We start from the raw sequence: 22,312 nt of genomic DNA, 5'->3' as shown, positions 1-22,312 counted from the left end.
CCGAGGCGCTGTGGCCGACAGACCCTCACGTTCCGCGGCGAGAGGCTGTGACACGGCACGGTGCGTCTGTGTTATTGTTGTTTAGTGGCGCCCCCCCCCCCCCCGCCCCCGATGGTGGTTTTGTGAATAGAACAACAATTGTTGTGTATATTTATCTTATACGAGCCATTTGATCCAGAAATGCGAGTGTCAGAAGAGCGACAGGCACAAACAGAGCACCTTTCATAAAAGACGCTCTATCTCCTTTTCTAGAAAAAAAGGAGGGATTTTGGTGAAACCCAGCCATGTTTAGCTTGACTTTTCTCAGGAACGGAGGCACGTAGAAACAAACGGTTTGTGGTCATTTGAAGCAAAAAGTTAAACCCTTCAAGCTACAGTATGTGTTGGTGGCAATAATATAGAATACACTATGGCTCTACATAAAAAGTCAAAAATGGTCTAAATTGCCGGTACACTTGACTAAAACTTTGGAAAGGAGCGCGGCACTCAATGAGTTAAGAAAGAACTTAAAACCTATCTTTTTAGACAGGCTTTCAACTGATGTTGACGTTGTGGGGCCTCTGTAAAGTTTTCCTGAAATTGTGCTGTTATGTATTTTTTGTTGTGATCTCTGTAATGTATTTTATTGCATTTTACCCTTGTTGTAAAGCACTTTGTGATTTTATCTATGAAAAGTGCTATATAAATTAAACTTACTTACTTACTTACTTACTAGAAGTGAGTGATATTTTTGTGTTAATATAAGTCTTAAATAGTTGTATCTTCCGACAGCAATCACTTACATAGAGTGTTTGGACGGAAACACGGGTCTGTCAGTCCCTCTGCTCTGCTCTGAGCCGAGGAGAAAACTTTTCTCGTATTCTACAATTTTTATCCAATGAGGAGAGAGAACGGTATGCAGGGCTGTGTGTGCAGCCAAGGGATGCGTGTGAATGTGGTGACGTAGGGACGAGGACTGTTATGGTGCGTTCAAGGCAACTCGTAACTCGTGTTTTTCCGACCTGTGAAGTCGTACCAGTTCGATCTGGTACGACTTCACAGGTCGGAAGTTATGAGTGGCCGTTATGACTTTCACAGGTAAAACAGGTCAGAAAAACACGAGTGGGTTGCCTGGAACGCTACAAAGTCGTAAGTTGTGACTTGAAGCTGTAATTTACGGTTTCAAAAGCCTGCCTGGAACGCAGCATTAGCCAAAACGACCGGATCACTCACTTCTGCCTTAAGGTCACTCCTTATTCTAAGTAAGGATCAAAATAACACTTTACAGTGTAGGATACAGTAGAATAGAATGTACAACTATAAACACTAAAATAAAAAACAGCTATAATGTGGATTTTTCATTGGATGGGCAGATGATTCCCCTGGGGGGGCAAGGCTTATCTCTGGGTGACCAATGCCCACCCGTAAACACCGCCCTGAGGTGGGAACCGATAAGGAAAGAGGAGGTGATGGATTCATGAGTAATTCGCTCCTCATAGGAAATTAAGTATAGCTTCTCAATATTCAATAGCTGTGTGTTGCAGCTGATTGGCTGTGTCGTTGGCTGCGTTCCAAAAACAGGTTGAGTTTCCCTCGCTCACTTGCCCTCAGCCCTTGCTATGACGTCACACGGAGGCCACTTGGAGAGTGGAGGGAAAGTGGGCGGGGGAGGAGTAGAAGAGGTAAACGGAACGCACCTGCCCTCGTTCACTAACAGCTGGGACAATCACTGGTCGACCACATGTCGTAGGTGTAGCGCTGTACTGCCTCTTAAGGAGGGGGGGGGGGGGGGGGGGGGGGGGTTTACGGTGAAAATTCAATACTCTATAATATCAATATATACTACTCTTTCTCTCTGTCTGTCACTGATGATGAGCTCTGCTTCATCAGACCAATCCTGATTAAAATGCCTTATTCAACTACATCAACACAGGCACAGCAACTATGTGAATATGAAACGTCAGATTAAAAAGGCTCTTTAGACACGTTTTTTTGTGACGAATATGTTTGCCTATTATATATCTCTACTAGCCTACCACTTGTAAATTGTTTGTTCTGACATGTCACTGCTAAACTAGTTTTTTGAATTGAATATTTACTGACCCCTTTCATTTATTTTCTTCTTCTTTGGTGGTAAACACACAACCAGTGTTTGAGGTTCATTATTGCCACCACATAGACGTATTTTTCATGCACCACTGCAATGCATTTTGGGTGATACACAGCTCTGGAGTGACCATCGGTGTTGATCTCACCAAGTTCACTTCAGCTGTTCAGAGAAATGGAACAGCCCTTATGATGGCGGCGGGGATTCCCCTGAGGGCAAGTGCTGAGGGCAAGTGAGCGAGGGCGACTCAACCCGCTTTTGGAATGCAGCCATAATCTGTCCCTGGTCAGGACAGCTATGTTGACCTGTCCCTCACCTCTCTCCCTCCAAGGAACAGGTGAGATTCCTGCACCTGACTCCACCCACCTGATGCAGCAGATCAGCCATGAAACCAGGTTGAAAGAGCTTGTAACAGCAGTCAGCAGCGGACATGACAGGTCAACTTTAGTCCAGTGAAGTAGCCTGCAGCAGCTGGTCCAGGTGTGTGTCAGTGTCAGACATGTGTCAATAAGGGGCGCTGTAGAGCCGGCGCTGTGTGTGTAGAGGCTGAGGATGTCATCCCCCCTCTCTCTGCCTCCCCATTTCCTGTCTCTCTCCACTAGACTATCAATTAAAAGCAAAAAAAAAAAAAGCCCACAAAAATAAAACTAAAAAAATATGTCAATAAAATAATCTATAAAGTCTTAGATGAGTTGGAGTCAGTTGAAGAATCACAGACTTTGACTGAAGCTGCTGCTTTAGTGATCTTTAACTGATTTATTACTGATTGATTGATCAGTCTGTCTTCTACTTCTCTTTCACACACACACCAGTGCATTTAATCAATTTCACTGCAAGACAGACACACACACTCACACACACACACACACACACACACACACACACACACACACACACACACACACACACACACACACACACACACACACACACACACACACACACACACACAAAGCAGTAAAATAGAGTGGAAACTCTCAAAAAGACCTTTCAGTGTGTGTGTGTGTGTGTGTGTGTGTGTGTGTGTGTGTGTGTGTGTGTGTGTGTGTGTGTGTGAACTTGGTTGGCTTCCTGTCGGAGGGGGAGGGGGGGCGAGAGAGACAGATTGAAAACAGACGTTGGCCCACTCTCTCTCTCTCTCTCTCTCTCTCTCCACTGTGGGTCAGTGTCTCTCGCTCTTTTTCTTCTCTCAGTGCTCCAGACTCTCCTCTCTCTGCCATAGTGAGCCTCTCTTGCTCTCTCTCTCCCACTGTGAGTCAGTCTGTTGGTTTCCATTCGTCGTGCGTCTGGAATGAAGAAGAGGAGAGAGGGAAGGCAAAGAGGAAAACACTGACGACGACAAAGGAGAAGACAGAGAGGAAGAGGAGGAGGAAGAGGAGCAGCATCAGCAGGCAGCAGGTCTGGACAAACTAAACGTCTTATCTCTATTTCACTCTGACTTTGTCTCCGTAGCGATGAGCGCCTGATTCTGCTGATTCAACCCGTTTCACTGCAGTAAAACTCCTATTACTGTGTACTAGTACTCTGTCAGGAGCAGGCAGGACAGAAACGAAGTACTTTTACTGCGGTTTCCAGCCTCTGGTCTTTTCTGTGGTTTTATTGTTTGTGCTATGAAAGACTCTTAGTTTGAATCAGCTTCAGTGAATGAAACTTCTTTAACTTTGAAACTGTGACAGAGTGAACCAAGCCTCCTCCGTCAGCCATGTGCCAAGCATCTTCATCTAACGCGTCTGACACTTTAACCCAGTAACAGTCAGTGTCTGTTGTCTGTTTGTCTGTCACTCATCCTGAGTTGGTGTATTTACCTTTAATTATCAGATCTGAACCAATCAGGACACAGAAAACAACCTTCACCATGGAGGAGTGACGGCAAGGTGACGGCTCCCCACCCCACTCACACACACACACACACACACACACACACATATGCACTCTGAGTACAGTAAGTCTTTCTCATCAGGATGAAGGGAGGAACTGTGACCTCCATCAGTCTGTTTGCTGAGCTCTGATTGGCCGAAAGACGGCGTTTTCCACCACATCAGGAGAGAGAGGGGTTACTGCAGACAGGTCACCACAGTAAAGATACTGTAGGTAACTACAGTTCAGACGGCTTTAGTGCAGGACAAAACCACTGATCATTCTGTGGTTCAATTCATTACCATGGCAGCAGATGAGTGACATCATCCATGGCAGAGTTACCGTGGTCCTCGCTGCTGCTGCTGCTGCTGCTGCTGCTGCTGCCCACAGGAAATACTTGACTGTTTATTTTTCTTCTTCAGTGGTCGACTCACATTCTTCTGTCACACTGCACCAAGGAAGCCTGTGATTGGCCACTGGCCCCTGGGACACATTGTGATTGGATGACTGATGACTAGACCTTCTTTTACTTAAATGCATTCCAAAATCCCCCAGTGAAAACACACACACACACACAGATGAATGTGTGTTCAGGTCTGTTGGAACCATCAGTTCAGACGAATCCAGCCGACTCCAGTGTGGTCCAGTGTGGGTTACTGCAGTTCTACTACTAAGACCACAGAGTACAAGAACTCTGGTGCATGGAACTGTCCTGCATTCACAAGTATTTTAGTCCAATGTTTCATTACTGTTTAACAACAAACCCGAAGGCCGTGTACTCATTCTATCAGTGACACCAGTCCAGTGTTAGTGCTTCCTTACTGCTGGATGCTTGGTGTACATGGAGTACAAGTAAACAGCAAAATAACATGGGAATACTCAAGTATAAGTAGAGTATAAGTAGAGTACCTAAAAAAGTACCATGTTGGAGTAAATGCACTCAGTTACATTTCACCACGTTTTTCTTACTAAAAGAGACAGCAGACATTTGCTTGGAAGTTTCTCCTCTGTGTTGTTATTGGTCAGGATCTGGAGCCATGATGTCCAATGTCAAGGAGAAAACAGGAAGTCTGCACCTGCTCCACTTCCTGTTAGGTAGGTAACAAACACATACAACATCAGTATGAGCTGGACTCAGAGGTGGACTGATAACCTGTCTGTCTGTCTGTCTGTCTGTCTGTCTGTCTGTCTGTCTGTCTGTCCGTCCGTCCGTCCGTCCGTCTGCAGGTGTGTTCCTGGTTTATCCTGAAGGTGGCATCTGTCTGGAACTGATACCATCGTCCTCTGAAGTTCTACTGAACTCCTCCTCCAGCTTCACTGTGGTGAGTTCAATCATAGACTGTAAAAAGAATGGACGTAGCATCCGTGACGTCACCCATTGGTTTTGAGGAGTCATTTTTGTGACTCAAATATGGCGGCCTGAACAGCGCCATGTTGGATTTACCGGCTGAGAACCCGCCCACTGGCCTCGAAGCAGCTGTCTCCGGACCGCTCTGGACCTGTCACTCAACGTTTCCGCGCCCTAATTGACCAGAATTTTAAACCTAATAATAGTAAAATGTTAAAAAAAAATTCACCCCCCTCAGAGTGTGTGCGGGGGTAGAAACTATCAGTTGAGACCAAAAAACGTGATGACACCAGGCTTTGATCAAGTTTATTGAGGATGTAAAGTGGGTGATTTTAACATGGGGGTCTATGGAGAATGCTGCTTTCTGACACCAGCCCCCAGAGGAAGCCGGGGGGATTGCAGTTTGTTGAACAAGGAAGTGAGCTTCACTTCTCAGACCGACAACTGCCCCCTTGGTTCCAACCATCTGCCTCTACAGGTGTGTTCAGGCTGGAGCCAGGTGACGTGGCGGTTCCCTCAGGACTCTCAGACAGACGGGGTCTTGGTGGAGAACCAGGGTTCCAGCAGCTACCTGCATCTCTCTAATGTTACCTGGATGAATTCTGGGCGGTACACCTGTGAGGAGGCGTCGTCCTATCAGAGCAGAGACATTGATATCTTCATTCCTGGACAAGGTGATGATTAAATCATGTATACATGTGTGTCCGTCCCTCCAGTGAGACCTGTATGTCCAGATGTATCCACCTGCCCCCCTCAGGTCCAGATGAGTGGTTTGTCCCACTGGGCCCAGGAGTGGTGATGAAGGAGTCAGAGGAAGACACCATCCCCTGCATCGTCTCTGACCCAAAGCTCAACGTCTCGCTTTATGAACGTCCTGGAAGGACGCCGATTAGCGGGGTGACGTATGAGCCCGGGCGGGGCTTCACGGGTCGTCTCAACGACACCTCATACATGTGCTTGGCAGCCGGCGGAGGACAGCAGACAGAGTCCCAGGTGTACTACGTCTTCAGCATCGTAGGTTAGTTCATCTGTCAGCATCAGACCCAAACAGAAGGAATGTATGAGATCAGCATGGAGTCCTGGTCTGACCTCTCTGTCTGTGTCAGTCCCTAAGGACATGGAGGTGGACCTGACTGTGTCCAGCAGTGTGTTGAAACAGGGGGAGGCTCTCACTGTCAACTGCACCGTCAAAGACACTGAGATGGCTTACTTCCAGTGGAACTTTCCCCGCAGAGAGGTACCTGTCTGTCTGTCTGTCTGTCTGTCTGTCTGTCTGTCTGTCTGTCTGTCTGTCTGTCTGTCCCTCTGTCTGTCTGTCTGTCTGTCTGTCTGTCTGTCTGTCTGTCTGTCTGTCTGTCTGTCTCTCTGACTCTCTGACTGCTTCACTGTCTCATTGTCTCTCTTTCTGTCTCCCTACCTAATGTCTTCTTGTGTTGTGTCTGCTCTGGTTCAGGACGTCATGTGGCTGACTGACTTTTTGCCCAATCGCATCCGCTCGTTCATTCACATCCCCACGGCAACAGTAGCAGATTCAGGTAGGTGACAGGATGGAGGTTTGTCCTGCCCTGAGACTGCATCACAATAGAATAGAATAGAAAGCCATTATTATCCTTGTATTTTAAAATACAAGAAAACAAGGAGTGTAACTTAAAGCAGAAGTAAGCGATCTGGTCGTTTTGGCTAACTTCCTGTCAGCCGATGGAGTTAGCAGCCCCCGCCCTCGTCATGGATCTATTGGTCCTCGTCCCTACGTCACCACATTCACGCGCATCCCTTGGCTGCACACACAGAGAGGACCGCCCCTTTATGCCGTTCTCTCTCCTCATTGGATAAAGGTTGTAGGATACAAGGAAAGTTTTCTCCTGGGCTTACAGCAGAGCAGAGTGACTGACAGACCCGTGTTTCAGACCAAACACTCTATAGAAGTGATTGCTGTCGGAAGATAGAACTATTTAAGACTTATATTAACACAAACATTCTGCTTACTTCTGCTTTAAATAATGTTAATTTTAAAGTGTTGGTTTTTGAGTCTAATGGTGCAGGTTGTTAGTGACCTGAAGCCCCTGGCAGAGGGCAACAGGTCAAAGTGATGTGAAGTGTTGTTGATGAAGTTGATGATGTGGATGGTTCTGGTCCCTGCAGGGAGGGGGTTCTTGTGCCATGTTGATGATCCTCTGTAATGTAATGTAAATACAACGAGTAGTTGTAATAACTGTCAGTTATTATGGTGTGTGTGTGTGCTTCCTGTAGGTGTGTATATGTGTGAGGTACAGGAAACAACACAGGGACGGACTGTGTCGAAAAACATCACAGTGACAGTACTGGGTCAGTACACACACACACACACAAACACACATTTAGTTTTTCAGTTTGCTTTTTTATTTCAGTTTAGTTTTAGTGAGTTCAACAAGTGATTAAGCAGTTTTAGTCGAGTTTTTATTGTAGAGGAATTGACTAGTTTTTATTGAGTTTATATTTAGTTTTAGTCTTAGTTGTAGTTTTCCAGGTTTTAGGAGAAAGCCTCTGTCAGACCTCTGAAGATGCATCCCATAATGTTCCCATCAGTCCTCATCAGGTTCCATTCACTCTTATCTACTGTGGGTTGTACTCCAAGTCATCCCATATTGAGCTGTGGTGTTTTCTTCCTGCAGCTTTAGAATCTCTAAGCTGATCTGACTCTACTTTACTTAACTTAGTCTATCATTGGTACCTGGAGTTTTGATTTAGTTCTAGTTTTTGGGGAAAAAATGTTATTTGTTATTATTTATTGTTTAATTTTAATTACTAAATTATTTTTTCACTGCTAGTTTTAGTTTTAGTCTTAGATTTACACACACACACACACACACTCAGGTAGAGTCTCTCTCTCTGCAGAGCGAGGGTATGTCCACCTGTGGCCCTCAGGTGACACCAACATGACGTCCCTCCTCCACCACACAGTGGAGTTCAGTGTGGAGGTGGATGCTCACCCCGCCCCCACTGTCCTCTGGACCAAAGACAACCAAACTGTTGCCACGGAAACAACTCCCATTGCCACTTCACACCTGATGGGCACCAGGTAGGTCAGAGGTCAGGGTGGAGATGCAGACTGTGATGATGATGATGGATTGACTGACGACTGGTTGATGTGCAGGTATGTGAGCACGCTGACGCTGGTTCGAGTCCAGATGGATCAGACAGGAAGTTACACGGCAACCGTTTCCAACGAAGACGATGTCGATGAAGTTGTTTTCAAACTGGAGGTCAAAGGTCAGAGGGAGCGCGTGCATGTGAATTTTATTTTTAAAGGGATAGTTCACCCAAAATTCAAATTTCACTCATTATCTACTCACCCTCATGTCAACTAAGAGCTGTGAGAAGTTTCAGAGTCCTCCGTTCCTTCTCTGAGTTATGGGGGGGGGGGGGGGGGGGGGGGGCGCAGCAGTATTTGTCCATATAATGGTTGTCAATGGATACCAACTTTCTTCGTCCAAAAAGACACACCAAAAAACATCCAAATACCTCCATACTGCTCGTCTGTAATGTCCCTCTTGTATTGAAGCCCCGACATGAGAAATTGTTCCGAAAAAAATTAAATAAGTCTATATTTTAAGCTTGTTTGTAGCGGAAGCTCCCAGTGTCTCAGTTCACTGCTCTTCTTGTGTCAGTGCAAATCTTGCGTGATTTGCACTGACCGGCGGAACAATTTCTCATGTCGGGGCTTCAATACAAGAGGGACATTACAGCCGAGCAGTATGGAGATATTTGGATGTTTTTTGGTGTGTCTTTTTGGACGAAGAAAGTTGGCATCCATTGACAACCATTATATGGACAAATACTGCTGCGCGGACCCCCCCGTAATTCAGAGAAGGAACGGAGGACTCTGAAAATTCTCCCAGCTCTTAGTGAGTAGAGGGTGAGTAGATAATGAGTGAAATTTGATTTTTGGGTGAACTATCCCTTTAACAGTGTGTGTAAATTTATAACAATGTAAGTGTGTGTGTGTGTGTGTGTGTGTGTGTGTGTGTGTGTGTGTGTGTGTGTGTGTGTGTGTGTTTTCTAACTGTGTGTGTTTGTGTGTGTGTGTGTGTGTGTGTGTAGCACCCCCCAGGATCACGTCTCTGTCTGAGCTGGGCAGTAAGGCTGTGCTCTGTGTCAGTGAGGGAGCCCCCCCTCCCTCTGTCACCTGGTACACCTGTCCTACCTCACACAGGTAACAAATGCACATTCTCTCACACATAGAGTAAGCCCCAACTGTGAGCACTTTTAAATCCAGGTTGAAACATTTCTCTTTTCGTGTGCTTATGGCTGAGCTCTTCCCCTCAGATGATCCCTCAGCTTTTACCATACCCATGACCCCTGGACAAAAAATGTCCACCTATTAGGGGTGGGAGAAAAAAATCGATTTTTTTTCTTTCTTTAAAAAAAAAAAAAGATTTATTTATTTTTCTTCTTAATTTTTTAAAACTATTGTGCAATGTGCATTTGTTAGCCTTTTTTACATACAGAGAGTACAGGTTTTGAAAAGGGTTTAAGTTCACTTTATAATGGAGTATGTTCATTTATAGGCTCCTACAGTATTTGTGTGCAGATAAATATTAAAAATGCAGACTTAAAATCGAGAGAATCGGCAATATCGTAGAATCGCAATTTAAATCGAATCGCCATCCAAAAAATCGTAGAAGAATCAAATCGGGAGAAAAGCATATCGTCCCAGCCCTACCACCTATAGTGAGAGACATTTAACATCAGTTACTCCCAAAATATTTCTGATACATATAAGGCTGGGTATTGACTAAACATGAAAATCACTTTTGACATGGGTTTCAACATTTTTAACCCCTTCCTGGCCAGTTGTTTTAGCCATATGTTTTTATTTTATTATTTCATTTTATAATTATATTCCTGTCTATATTCTGAAGGTTTTTACAGAGGGGATTGTTGATATATCATTCATACAACATTTGATTCCAAAAAAACAAAAACAAAAAATGCGAAATTTGATTTTTTTTTTTAGGGCTGGTGACAGTATTTTCTCATTTACAGAGTGATAAAAAGAGATATCCAAAATCCCCTCGGTGAAAACTTCTGACTCTAATATGTCAACAAAATAAAACAAGAATTTTGAAAATAGCTTTATCCATTGTTCAGATTTCAGTTCTGGAAATGTATGCAAATATTGCGTATGCATAATGCATATTTCATTAGATATTGCCCCATTTACACATTTAAACATAAAATTTGACAAAACTTGTAATACAAAAAATTCTTGTCTTAATGTGAGTGATAAACTTGGGAGGTTTCATGGTGGTTCATGGTTCATATCTGTTAGTTAAATTTTTTTCCTTAAAATACATTAAAAAACCCGTAGGCGGAGGTGGACATTTTTGTCCAGCGAAGGGTCATGTCAAGGGTCAAACCAGGCCCCAGTGACCTTTCATTTGACCGTGGGGAGTTGGGAAAGTGTGAGAGGTGGACAGAAATGTCCAGGGGTCATCAGAACTTTAATCATAATCTTGGTTTTGCACTGTAAGTCCTCTTAACTGTTTTCATGCTGCAAACTCATATTTTATGCTCTATTTTAATTTAGTTTCTATTTTATTATGTATGCACTTTCTTTATTCATTTTTCTTGCTTTTAATTGTATGTTCTATGTTGACAGTTTTTACTATTCTGTTATTTTTTTCCCTTCCATTTCTTCCTGTTAAATGTTTTGTCTTTATGTAAAGCACATTGAGTTGCCCCTTGGTATGAAATGTGTTATATAAATAAAGATGCCTTGCCTTGCCTATTGCTAGAGTAACCCTGTGGCCTACAGGTGTAGTAATGTGACAAGCGACTGGAGGAGCCTATCAGCAGCCTCGGGGGGCGTGTCCCTGCAGGAGAACATTACTGAGGTGGAGGAGAGGGGAGTCACCCAGGTAACCAGTGATGTCATCAAAGGGGAAGAGACATGATACTGTCATGATGTGAAGATGACTAACAGCTCTTTTTGTATGTGTGTGTGTGTGTGTGTGTGTGTGTGTGTGTGTGTGTGTGTGTGTGTGTGTGTGTGTGTGTGCAGGTACGCAGTGTGTTGACTCTCCAGGCTCTCAGCTCTGTGTCAGCTGTTCGCTGTGAAGCCAAGAACACAGCCGGACGCCGAGCCAGAGACCTGCGAGTCCTGACTCCCTGTACGTACTGATGCTGCTGTAGGCCACTACTGCAGCGCAAGTACCTAAAGCCTGTTTCAAATATTTTTATTAATTTTCAAAAACAGAGGTCCAATACAGGGCAATGCACAGGTCAATGTTAAAGGGATAGTTCGCCCAAAATTCAAATTTCACTCATTATCTACCCGCCAGATCTTTTCATTGATTGTTCAGTTGTGTCCTTTATAGAGACTCTGATCCTTTCCAGATGAAGGGTGTCTGTCAGCCCTGTCAGTGTGGGCACCTCTTCTCCTCTCCAACACGTTAGAATCAGCTGTGAACAGACCATATGACAATAACAAAAGTTGTTGCGTCACTCTTAAAGATCTCAACATGTCTGAAATACCCAAGCTTATTAGGACTGGTTCAGGTTGTATCTATACTTTAATTTTTTTTTCAACTTTATTGCAGGATTGCACAAGTCATTGATTCATGTTCCATTACACATGCTTCTTTTTAGTCATTGCAATCCCACAAAATTGTATGCATGCACACACATACACAGTACATACTACTGTATACAGTACTGTGTACTTTAAATATTTTGAGAATAAACTGAGAATGTTAACCCAGAAGCCTTGCAATTTTGCACACACGGCAAAACTGTGCAGAAGATCAGCTTCTGTAGACATTTCAGGAAAAATGTTGTGTAACTTCCCTTTTGAATAATGGATTCTGTGTAGGACTTTGAATTGGATTAAGCGATATCTAGCATTTAAAGAGCAGGTAGGACGTATATTGTAAACTAACTTTGTCTTCCTGTCTCCAGCCCTCCTGTCTCAGGTTGCTGTCTTGGCAGCTGTCCTGGTTCTGGTTGTCATCGCCGTCTTTTTCCTCATCATCCTCATCCTCCTCTGGAGAAAAGTCAGTAGTTCTATTTGCTGTTGCCCTCATAGAACATTAGCCGTATTTTGCTGTCTTTCAGGAGTAATCTGTGGTTGCCATGACATCTCGCAGTGTGAGAGTTTAAAGGGATAGTTCAACATTTTGGCAAATTGGCCCATTGTCTTAATCCCTATAGCATATAGCAGTAGGTTCGTTACCTTTAATTGTCGGTGCAAGCTATTTTTAGAACGGCAGAGCAGAGCCGTGAGCTGCTCAGAGCTACACTACGGAGGCTCATGGGATTTCTTGGTTTCCCTCATCAAACTCATCAAATACACAATCCAACAACTCCACAACGCTCTGGTGGACAAGTTGTGACCTGCACATTCACCACGCTATGAGATAATAACAGAACGCTACGAGACAGAGTTGTTTTCGAGGTAAATGCAGTGACTGCTTGCTGAAAAACTGTCCCTGAAGACAACGCGTATCAGCGGTTTTGCATGAATTTACCTCTAAAACAACTCCGTCTCACAACAACAGGTCACAACCAGAGCATTTTGGAGTTGTTGTTGTTGTGTATTTGATGAGTTTTATGAGGGAAACCAAGAAATCCCATGAGCCTCCGTAGCGTAGCTCTGAGCAGCTCACGGCTCTGCTCCACCGTTCTAAAAATTGCTCGCACCGACAAATAAAGGTAACGACCCTACTGCTATGACTATAGGGATTATGGCAATGGGCCAATTTGCCAAAATGTTGAACTGTCCCTTTAACACTTTAAAACATGTTGAGACTCTCATTGACCTGATGTCTGTTGGTCTCTTCCTGTTAGAAACCTCGTTATGAAGTTCGCTGGAAGGTGATTGAGTCTGTGAGCGCTGACGGACAGCAGTACACCTACCTGGACCCCGCCCACCTGCCTTACAACTCCACCTGGGAAATACCCAGAGACAGTGTAGTACTAGGTAATACCACCAGATAACATGCTACAATATGGACAGTGTAGCACTAACTTTATCATCATGGCGTTTGCCTCCTGCTCAGCTGCCTCATCAACTACACGCTGAGATACTTGGACTCCTGCACTTTTCCCAACCTCAGCAGTGTTGGTCCAGATGCTGAAAAGACTTTCACCTCTCTGTGACTCATTTGATCGTAACTTTGTTCATGTTTTCATTCATTTGGGCTTCTCATGTAGGACTGTGTGAGTCTGTCTTCAGTCAGCCTGAATCAGATAAGTCTGAACGGTGTTGGCGGCACAATTTGGGGCTTAATTTGGAGAGCGTGGCTTTCTTTGGTGACATTGATGGAACACTGCCTGTACTCTGCAGTGGAGGCTGTGAGCATGAACTACTTAGACTACAGAGTCTAAGTAGTTCAGACTCTGAGTGGAGACTCTCCATGTTTTATGACTTGTTCTGGTCTTGCTCCTCCCCTGGGACTCTAATGGTGCTTTTCCACTGGCGCGGCACGACACGGCACGGCGCGGTGCGGCGTGGCACGGCCCGCTTTTTTTTGCTTTTCCACTAGTCCTAGTACCTAGTACCAGGTACTATTTTAGTTCCTCCTCGGCCCTGGTTCCAAGCGAGCCGAAGCGATACTATAACGTGACGTCAGCCGACTGCCTTCCACTGATTGGACAGAGCGTCTTCACTGGAAGAGTGCGAGCGCTACGTCCGACATGAGAATCAAACCCAGAAATTTCAAAAACAGAGCGGCATCAGCGCCAGCTGATCTGTATCGAGACTGTTGTTATTCCTTCACCTGAGTTCAATGTTGCTGTGTGTAAAACCACTGTGGTCTGTAACAAGGTGCAGACGAGTGAGTTTGGAGCTGACGAGCGCATCGAAAAAAGAGAGGCGGACAATGTGGCCCCGCGATCACCCCCGTGCCGACCCCGCCCCCGCTGAGAAGGAACAAGAAGAACTCAGCTGTAGTGGAAAAGCACCTTTACCGAGCCGTGCCGTGCTGTGAAAGTGTAGTAGAAAAGCGCCATAATATACCATAATCAATACTCTCTGATCTAATCTGATTTATTCTGACCCCCCCCCCCCCCCCCCCCCAGGTCAGGTGCTGGGTTCAGGTGCATTTGGTCGTGTCGTCGAGGCGGACGTCTCGGGTCTGATTGACACTCATTCTACAACTAAAGCAGCTGTGAAGATGGTCAAACGTAAGTGATTGTCTCAGCCTGTGGACGGTGTGTCACATGCAGTTTACCTGTCTGATTGATTACCGACAGAGGTCAATAAAGCTGGGGGCTATTGCACAAAAGCAGAATTAAGAAATTCAGGATAACTGAGAAAGCGAGGCTTGACCTAGCCTCATCAGTGTATCCTGGCTTAGTCCAAACCAGGATGATGGGGTGCAGATCTGTCAAGTCAGGTCGAAGTAATTCAGATAAAAGCGTGTCCACAGCTTTTTAAAAATTGATTGCAGTATTGATCACAGATTCACTGATGCAGACCTTTCATCAGCTCTTCTTGGAAAGTTACAAGGCGGTGATCATATTGTTTCCAAAAAAGGAAATACACCCGCTGTCATCAGGAGAAGAAAAAAGCCTGGCAGTTAATAACAAACCAGCTTCATGTGTAAGTTATCCACAAAGATACACTTTCTAACACTGACACATGATGATTACCATTCAGTGAGCAACTCGACATTTTCTCCAAATTAACGCTTATAAACGTGTTAATGTAAAAACTGCAGTCTAGGGCGGCTAGAGAGGGTTGTTCACTAACAGTGGTTCCGTTCCCGGCCCCTCCAGTCCACATGTCCACGCTTTCCCCCCGATGTGTGCATTGGGTGTATGAATGTGTGTGAATGGCTAGCTTTATGAATGTGTGTGTGTGAACATGTGACAGGTTAACATACAATGTAAAGCACTTTGAGTGGTTGTAGATACTAGAAAATTGCTGTATAAGTCCATCTAATAATAATAATATAATAATTATGACTATTAATTGTTATTCATACAGCGTGGACAAAAGCCTACAAGGCCAGGACAAAGAAGTGTGGCTGTTCTAGTGCATGCTAATAAAAATTAATTAAAACACTGAGGTTGACAAAACGAATACAACACCAGGATTAATTAAGCCTGGATGTTTGCCTAGTTGGGAGCAGGCTAGCTGCACAGAATCTCCATGGTAACATCTGTGCCTCTGCTTTTGTGCAACTGACTCCCGGCTAAATTCATCCAGGATAACCAGATAATGATCTGCTGGAACAGCCCCCTGAATGTTTCCTGTATGTGTCTGTTCAGAGAGCAGTGGAGCCATGCAGTCTCTGATGTCAGAGCTGAAGGTGTTGGTTCATCTTGGCCCTCACCTTAACGTCGTCAACCTGCTGGGAGCCTGCACTAGAGGAGGTATGCTATTTAACCCTGAGCTAACCTTAAACTAACCCTAAACTAACCCTGAATCAACCCTGAGTTTACCCTGCAAATCAAACCTGAACTCAACTAACCCTGAACTAACCAGAACTAACCCCGAATCAACCCTGAGTTTACCCTGAAAATTAAACCTGAACCAACCCTGAACTAATCCAGAACTAACCCCGAATCAACCCTGAGTTTACCCTGAAAATTAAACCTGAACTAACTCTAAATTAATCCAGAACTAACCCTGAATCAACCCTGAAAATTAAACCTGAACTACCTCTAAATTAATCCAGAACTAACCCTGAATCAACCCTTAGTTTACCTTGAAAAATAAACCTGTATCACAAAGCGAGCTCAGCCTACCCGGGGTTACTCTCAGCCTATCCAGCTGAACCTATCCACAACACTGTCACTCCGGATCAGCGGTAGCTACCACGACGCTGGTTATCAAAACATTACAGCCATAACGCTCTTGGGCTCCGGTTACCGGTGAGAGGACACGTGTCATTATTCCCGTACAGGTGATTGGCCGGTGGGTTGAGCCTTTTACTGGATTCAGATCAATCCTGAAAGCTACCCTGACCCGGAGCAGGTTTGCCGTTCAGAGTAAGTTACCATGGTAACTCACCTCGGTAAGAATGAATCCAGCTTCGTGGTACCGGAAAGCCAGGGTTAACCCTGAAGTTACCTCGCTAAACCGGTGATCCTGCTTTGTGGCACAACTCTGAACTAACTCTGAACTAATCCTGAAGCAACCCCAACCTTACCTGGAACTAACACCAACCTAAACCTGAGCTCAAGCTGGATTTACCTTGGACTCCACCAGACTAACCTCACACTAAACCTGAACTGATCTTCAGCTAACACTAACACCCTACAAATCCTGTCTTATAAATAATAACTATTATAAATAAAAAGTAACTATCACCTGTCCGTATACCAGGCCCTGTCTATCTGATCACTGAGTTCTGTCGTCATGGTGACCTGGTGAACTACCTGCATAGGAACAAACACACCTTCCAGCAGAATGGCACTCACACCAAAAGGTCAACACGTAACCACACAAATAAACAAAGGTGCCAACCGCCCCTCTCTCTCTCTCTGAGTTTGTACTGAGTGTGAATGTCTCTCCCCCGTAGTGACAGTGATGGCGGTTACATGCACATGAACAAAGAGGAGAGCGCTCAGTACGTTGCCATGCAGGAGCTCAGCTACGCCGACATCGAACCGGCGGCGTACGAGACTCCGTACATACCAGCAGGTAAAGAATCTGGGTAACACTTTACAATAAGGGTCCCTTAATACATTATTAAGCATTAATATATAAACTAATGTGTTAATTAATGCTGAGTAATGCATACATAATGATAACTAATTTCATTATTCAACTTATTTAGGCTACTTACTTATTACTTAATAATTTATTAACTACTTTGAGTAGTTAACATTAATTAACTGCTTACTAATAGGCTACATTAATTAATGTGTTTCCTAATCCTAAATAATACATAATAATGATTGTTAATATAGCTGTAAAGAGTTAATTAATGCTTAATAATGTACTAACTAATGTTAATTAAGGGACCCTTATTGTAAAGTGTTACTAGAATCTGTGACATGCAGCGCACACTGAAGCACTACACAGTCCAGAGGTTACAGTGTTTCCTGTGACTCTCCCTCAGACCAGCAGGGGGAGTCCTCTCTGCTCCTCAGTGACTCTCCTCTCCTCAGCCTCAGAGACCTCCTCAGCTTCTCCTACCAGATCTCCCAGGCCATGGACTTCCTCTGCTCCAGAAATGTAGGAGCCCTTTAGTGGAATAATGAAATGGAAACTTTATGTCACATGTTGCCACTGTGGTTTAATGAATTGTCCCCCTGTGTCCCACTCTGTCCTTCTGTAACATTCCCCTGTCTCTTCCTCTGTATTGTCCTTTTGTCCTTCTGTGGCTTCCATCTCTGATGTCCCTTGATTGTCCCATTGGTGCCCCTCAGTGTGTCCACAGAGACCTGGCGGCAAGGAATGTCCTGGTCTGTGAGGGGAAGCTGGTGAAGGTCTGTGACTTTGGTTTGGCTCGTGACCTCACAAAGGATCAGGACTACATCGCCAGAGGAAACGTCAGTGAACGTGTTACATGAACTTTAACTGAGCATGAGTGATTGACAGGAGCTCACAGCGTTGACTGACAGCCATGTGTTGATGTTCAGAGCTTCCTGCCGGTGAAGTGGATGTCTCCAGAGAGCATCTTCCAGAACATTTACAGCTCTCAGAGCGACGTCTGGTCTTACGGAGTCTTACTGTGGGAGATCTTCTCTCTGGGTAACTCACCCTGACCGTTCTGAAATGGCACTGAGCAGTTTGACCAGTCTGCAGCCACCTCACTCCCCTCTTTGTGTCTTTTGTCCCAGGTGGGAGCCCGTACCCTGAACTTCCAATGACCCAGGAGTTTTACTCTGCTCTGAAGAGAGGATACAGGATGACCGGCCCTGAACACGCCCCCCCTGACATGTAGGACAAGTCTGTTCCCTGTTCCACTGTTCTGTCTGTCTCCTGACTGTTTCCTGTCTGTTTCCAGTCTGTTTCCAGTCTGTTTCCAGTCTGATCCCTGTTCCACTGTTCCGTCTGTTTCCAGTCTGTTTCCTGTCTGTTTCCAGTCTGTCTCCTGACTGTTTCCTGACTGTCTCCTGACTGTTTCCAGTCTGTTTCCAGTCTGTCTCCTGACTGTTTCCTGACTGTCTCCTGACTGTTTCCAGTCTGTTTCCAGTCTGTCTCCTGACTGTTTCCAGTCTGATCCCTGTTCCACTGTTCCGTCTGTTTCCAGTCTGTTTCCAGTCTGTTTCCAGTCTGTTTCCTGTCTGTTTCCTGACTGTTTCCAGTCTGTTTCCAGTCTGTTTCCAGTCTGTCTCCTGACTGTTTCCAGTCTGATCCCTGTTCCACTGTTCCGTCTGTTTCCAGTCTGTTTCCAGTCTGTTTCCAGTCTGTTTCCAGTCTGTTTCCTGACTGTTTCCTGACTGTTTCCAGTCTGTTTCCAGTCTGTTTCCAGTCTGTTTCCTGTCTGTTTCCTGTCTGTTTCCTGACTGTTTCCAGTCTGTTTCCAGTCTGTTTCCAGTCTGTTTCCAGTCTGTTTCCAGTCTGTTTCCTGACTGTTTCCAGTCTGTTTCCAGTCTGTTTCCTGTCTGTTTCCTGTCTGTTTCCAGTCTGTTTCCAGTCTGTTTCCAGTCTGTCTCCTGACTGTATCAGTCTGATCCCTGTTCCACTGTTCCGTCTGTTTCCAGTCTGTTTCCAGTCTGTTTCCTGTCTGTTTCCAGTCTGTTTCCTGACTGTTTCCAGTCTGTTTCCTGTCTGTTTCCAGTCTGTTTCCTGACTGTTTCCAGTCTGATCCCTGTTCCACTGTTCCGTCTGTTTCCAGTCTGTTTCCTGTCTGTTTCCTGTCTGTTTCCTGTCTGTTTCCTGACTGTTTACAGTCTGTTTCCAGTCTGTTTCCAGTCTGTTTCCAGTCTGTCTCCTGACTGTTTCCAGTCTGATCCCTGTTCCACTGTTCCGTCTGTTTCCAGTCTGTTTCCAGTCTGTTTCCAGTCTGTTTCCAGTCTGTTTCCTGTCTGTTTCCTGTCTGTTTCCTGTCTGTTTCCTGTCTGTTTCCTGACTGTTTCCAGTCTGTTTCCAGTCTGTTTCCAGTCTGTTTCCAGTCTGTCTCCTGACTGTTTCCAGTCTGATCCCTGTTCCACTGTTCCGTCTGTTTCCAGTCTGTTTCCAGTCTGTTTCCTGTCTGTTTCCAGTCTGTTTCCTGACTGTTTCCAGTCTGTTTCCAGTCTGTTTCCAGTCTGTTTCCAGTCTGTCTCCTGTCTGTTTCCAGTCTGTTTCCTGACTGTTTCCAGTCTGTTTCCAGTCTGTTTCCTGTCTGTTTCCAGTCTGTCTCCTGACTGTTTCCAGTCTGTTTCCTGACTGTTTCCAGACTGTTTCCAGTCTGTTTCCAGTCTGTTTCCTGACTGTTTCCAGTCTGATCCCTGTTCCACTGTTCCGTCTGTTTCCAGTCTGTTTCCAGTCTGTTTCCAGTCTGTTTCCAGTCTGTTTCCTGACTGTTTCCTGTCTGTTTCCAGTCTGTCTCCTGACTGTTTCCAGTCTGATCCCTGTTCCACTGTTCCGTCTGTTTCCAGTCTGTTTCCTGACTGTTTCCTGGCTGTTTCCTGACTGTTTCCAGTCTGTTTCCAGTCTGATCCCTGTTCCACTGTTCCGTCTGTTTCCAGTCTGTTTCCTGACTGTTTCCTGTCTGTTTCCTGTCTGTTTCCTGTCTGTTTCCTGACTGTTTCCAGTCTGTTTCCAGTCTGTTTCCAGTCTGTTTCCAGTCTGTCTCCTGACTGTTTCCAGTCTGATCCCTGTTCCACTGTTCCGTCTGTTTCCAGTCTGTTTCCAGTCTGTTTCCTGTCTGTTTCCAGTCTGTTTCCTGACTGTTTCCAGTCTGTTTCCAGTCTGTTTCCAGTCTGTTTCCAGTCTGTCTCCTGTCTGTTTCCAGTCTGTTTCCTGACTGTTTCCAGTCTGTTTCCAGTCTGTTTCCTGTCTGTTTCCAGTCTGTCTCCTGACTGTTTCCAGTCTGTTTCCTGACTGTTTCCAGACTGTTTCCAGTCTGTTTCCAGTCTGTTTCCTGACTGTTTCCAGTCTGATCCCTGTTCCACTGTTCCGTCTGTTTCCAGTCTGTTTCCAGTCTGTTTCCAGTCTGTTTCCAGTCTGTTTCCTGACTGTTTCCTGTCTGTTTCCAGTCTGTCTCCTGACTGTTTCCAGTCTGATCCCTGTTCCACTGTTCCGTCTGTTTCCAGTCTGTTTCCTGACTGTTTCCTGGCTGTTTCCTGACTGTTTCCTGGCTGTTTCCTGTCTGTTTCCTGTCTGTAGCTGTGAGCTGATGAAGCTCTGCTGGGAGGAGGAGCCTCAGTCTCGCCCGTCGTTCTCATCTCTGGTTGTCTCTGTGGGAAAAACATTAACAGACGACTTCAGTAAGGTACAAACCACTTCAGACCTCCTGTTTATGTCAGCACATGTTGATTCCTGAGAGTCCTCTCCTCCATCAGTCTTTACCTCCATCAGTGGTGTTAGTGCATGTGGTCCAGTGGACCAGTATGAGATCCTGAGTTGCAGGACTCAGCTAATGATGATCAAGATGATGATGATGATGATGATGATGATGATGATGATGATGATGATGATGATGATGATGATGACGATGACGATGATTGTTGTTGTTTAGCGTTACCTCCAGCTGACAGAGAACTTCCTGAAAAGCAACAGTCCAGCTATCGTTCGATCCAGACTGAGTTTATCCAGAGCTGCTGAAGATCAGGTGGACACACATGGTAACATATACACACAGTAACAAACACACACACATGTACACACTGCTCACACAATTCTTGTATAGTAGAACACAGTGTTGGGGCTTGTCCTTCCATAAACTGAATCCAAGACATTTGCAAAGTGACCCACAGTCATGAGAGGCCCAGAGTGAAGATACAGAGACAGTAGATACGTTATCTGGTGACATCCTGTACTGCCTGAGTAGAAAAACAGCATAGTACTGCATCATGATACATAGTATGATATGAGTTTAGAGAATCGTCCCATCATCATGACATGTTTGTCCAAGGAAATAATGCAACAACACATGGAAACGCACACACATTCACCACTTCAAACTCTGCCCTCTTTTTCTTCTGCAGATAGCCCCGCCCCTGAGGTGAAGGTTCACCAGCTGGAGGTGGAGCCAGTGGAGGCAGGCCCCTCCTACATCATTCCCATTGCTGACATTACCATAGAAACGAGCAGCGCTGCGCTGGACGCAGTCAGGTATGACATTACCTCTCAGTGGGTGGAGCTACAGCTCATCAATGATCCTCCATCACCTTCATCTTCTGCAGTGACGAATCGATGCTCAAAAATGACGATGAATGACGTTTCCCCTGCAGCCCCCTCCTCGATGCTGAAGATGTATCTGGACCACAGGAAGTGACATCATCAGAAGGTGACGCTGAGGTGCCTCTGGCTTCATCGTGTGGAGGTGAGGAAGAGGAGGAGAGCTGCCTGTGAAGGCTGCAGACAGAGTGGAGAGGAGGAGGGTGTTTCCCCTCAGTCCTGACTGTAAGGCATTAACTATCTAACCTTTGACCCGACCAACAGGAAGTGGCTTCTTCTTCTTCCTGTTAGTCTATTAATGAGTGGACTGTGGCAGGTCCTGGATCAGATTTATAATCCCTCATTTAATCTCTGTATTGCTCTAAAGAGAGAGAATGTGTGTGTGTGTGTGTGTGTGTGTGTGTGTGTGTGTGTGTGTGTGTGTGTGTGTGTGTGTGTGTGCGCGCGCGCGCGCGCGCGTGTGTGCTTGTTCTGCTTAGTGTTTATTCAAACTGCTTTAGACACAAACTTTATTAAAACATAAGAATAAACAATCTGCAGCAGTTTACCAGAGTATGTGTCATGTTTCAGCCACACACACACACACACACACACACACACACACACACGCACACACACGCACACACACGCACACACAAAAAAGAAACAAACCCACACACACACGGTGCAGGACCTGATGTTTGATGTCTGCAGGTGGTCACCTTTACAACAGGTTGACTATGAGGTCAGTTGATAATGTTAATCATAATGATCA

At 45.2% G+C, this 22,312-nt stretch overlaps 1 protein-coding gene across 1 annotated transcript; it reads left to right on the top strand.

Moving 5' to 3' along the window:
- Window positions 1-3,901: 3,901 nt before the first annotated feature.
- LOC310996735 (platelet-derived growth factor receptor beta-like) lies at window positions 3,902-21,958 on the top strand. Its single transcript, XM_083986191.1, has 27 exons — window positions 3,902-3,960; window positions 4,970-5,038; window positions 5,171-5,265; window positions 5,770-5,965; window positions 6,049-6,309; window positions 6,398-6,528; window positions 6,745-6,826; window positions 7,542-7,616; window positions 8,166-8,349; window positions 8,425-8,540; window positions 9,372-9,483; window positions 11,089-11,191; window positions 11,335-11,443; window positions 12,231-12,325; window positions 13,119-13,251; window positions 14,352-14,456; window positions 15,546-15,650; window positions 16,606-16,708; window positions 16,802-16,923; window positions 17,345-17,460; window positions 17,655-17,777; window positions 17,868-17,979; window positions 18,069-18,168; window positions 20,545-20,650; window positions 20,897-21,002; window positions 21,366-21,492; window positions 21,612-21,958. Exons 2-27 carry the CDS (start codon window positions 4,981-4,983, stop codon window positions 21,730-21,732), a joined length of 3,096 nt encoding a protein of 1,031 aa, XP_083842317.1. The 5' UTR covers window positions 3,902-3,960; window positions 4,970-4,980; the 3' UTR covers window positions 21,733-21,958.
- Window positions 21,959-22,312: the final 354 nt, after the last annotated feature.

This window comes from Trachurus trachurus (genome assembly GCF_905171665.1).
Source record: "Trachurus trachurus genome assembly, chromosome: 14".
In the NCBI taxonomy this organism is placed as follows: Eukaryota; Metazoa; Chordata; class Actinopteri; order Carangiformes; family Carangidae; genus Trachurus; species Trachurus trachurus.
The sequence above is the reverse complement of the archived record's forward strand: the minus strand, read 5'-3'. Positions and strand labels throughout refer to the sequence as shown.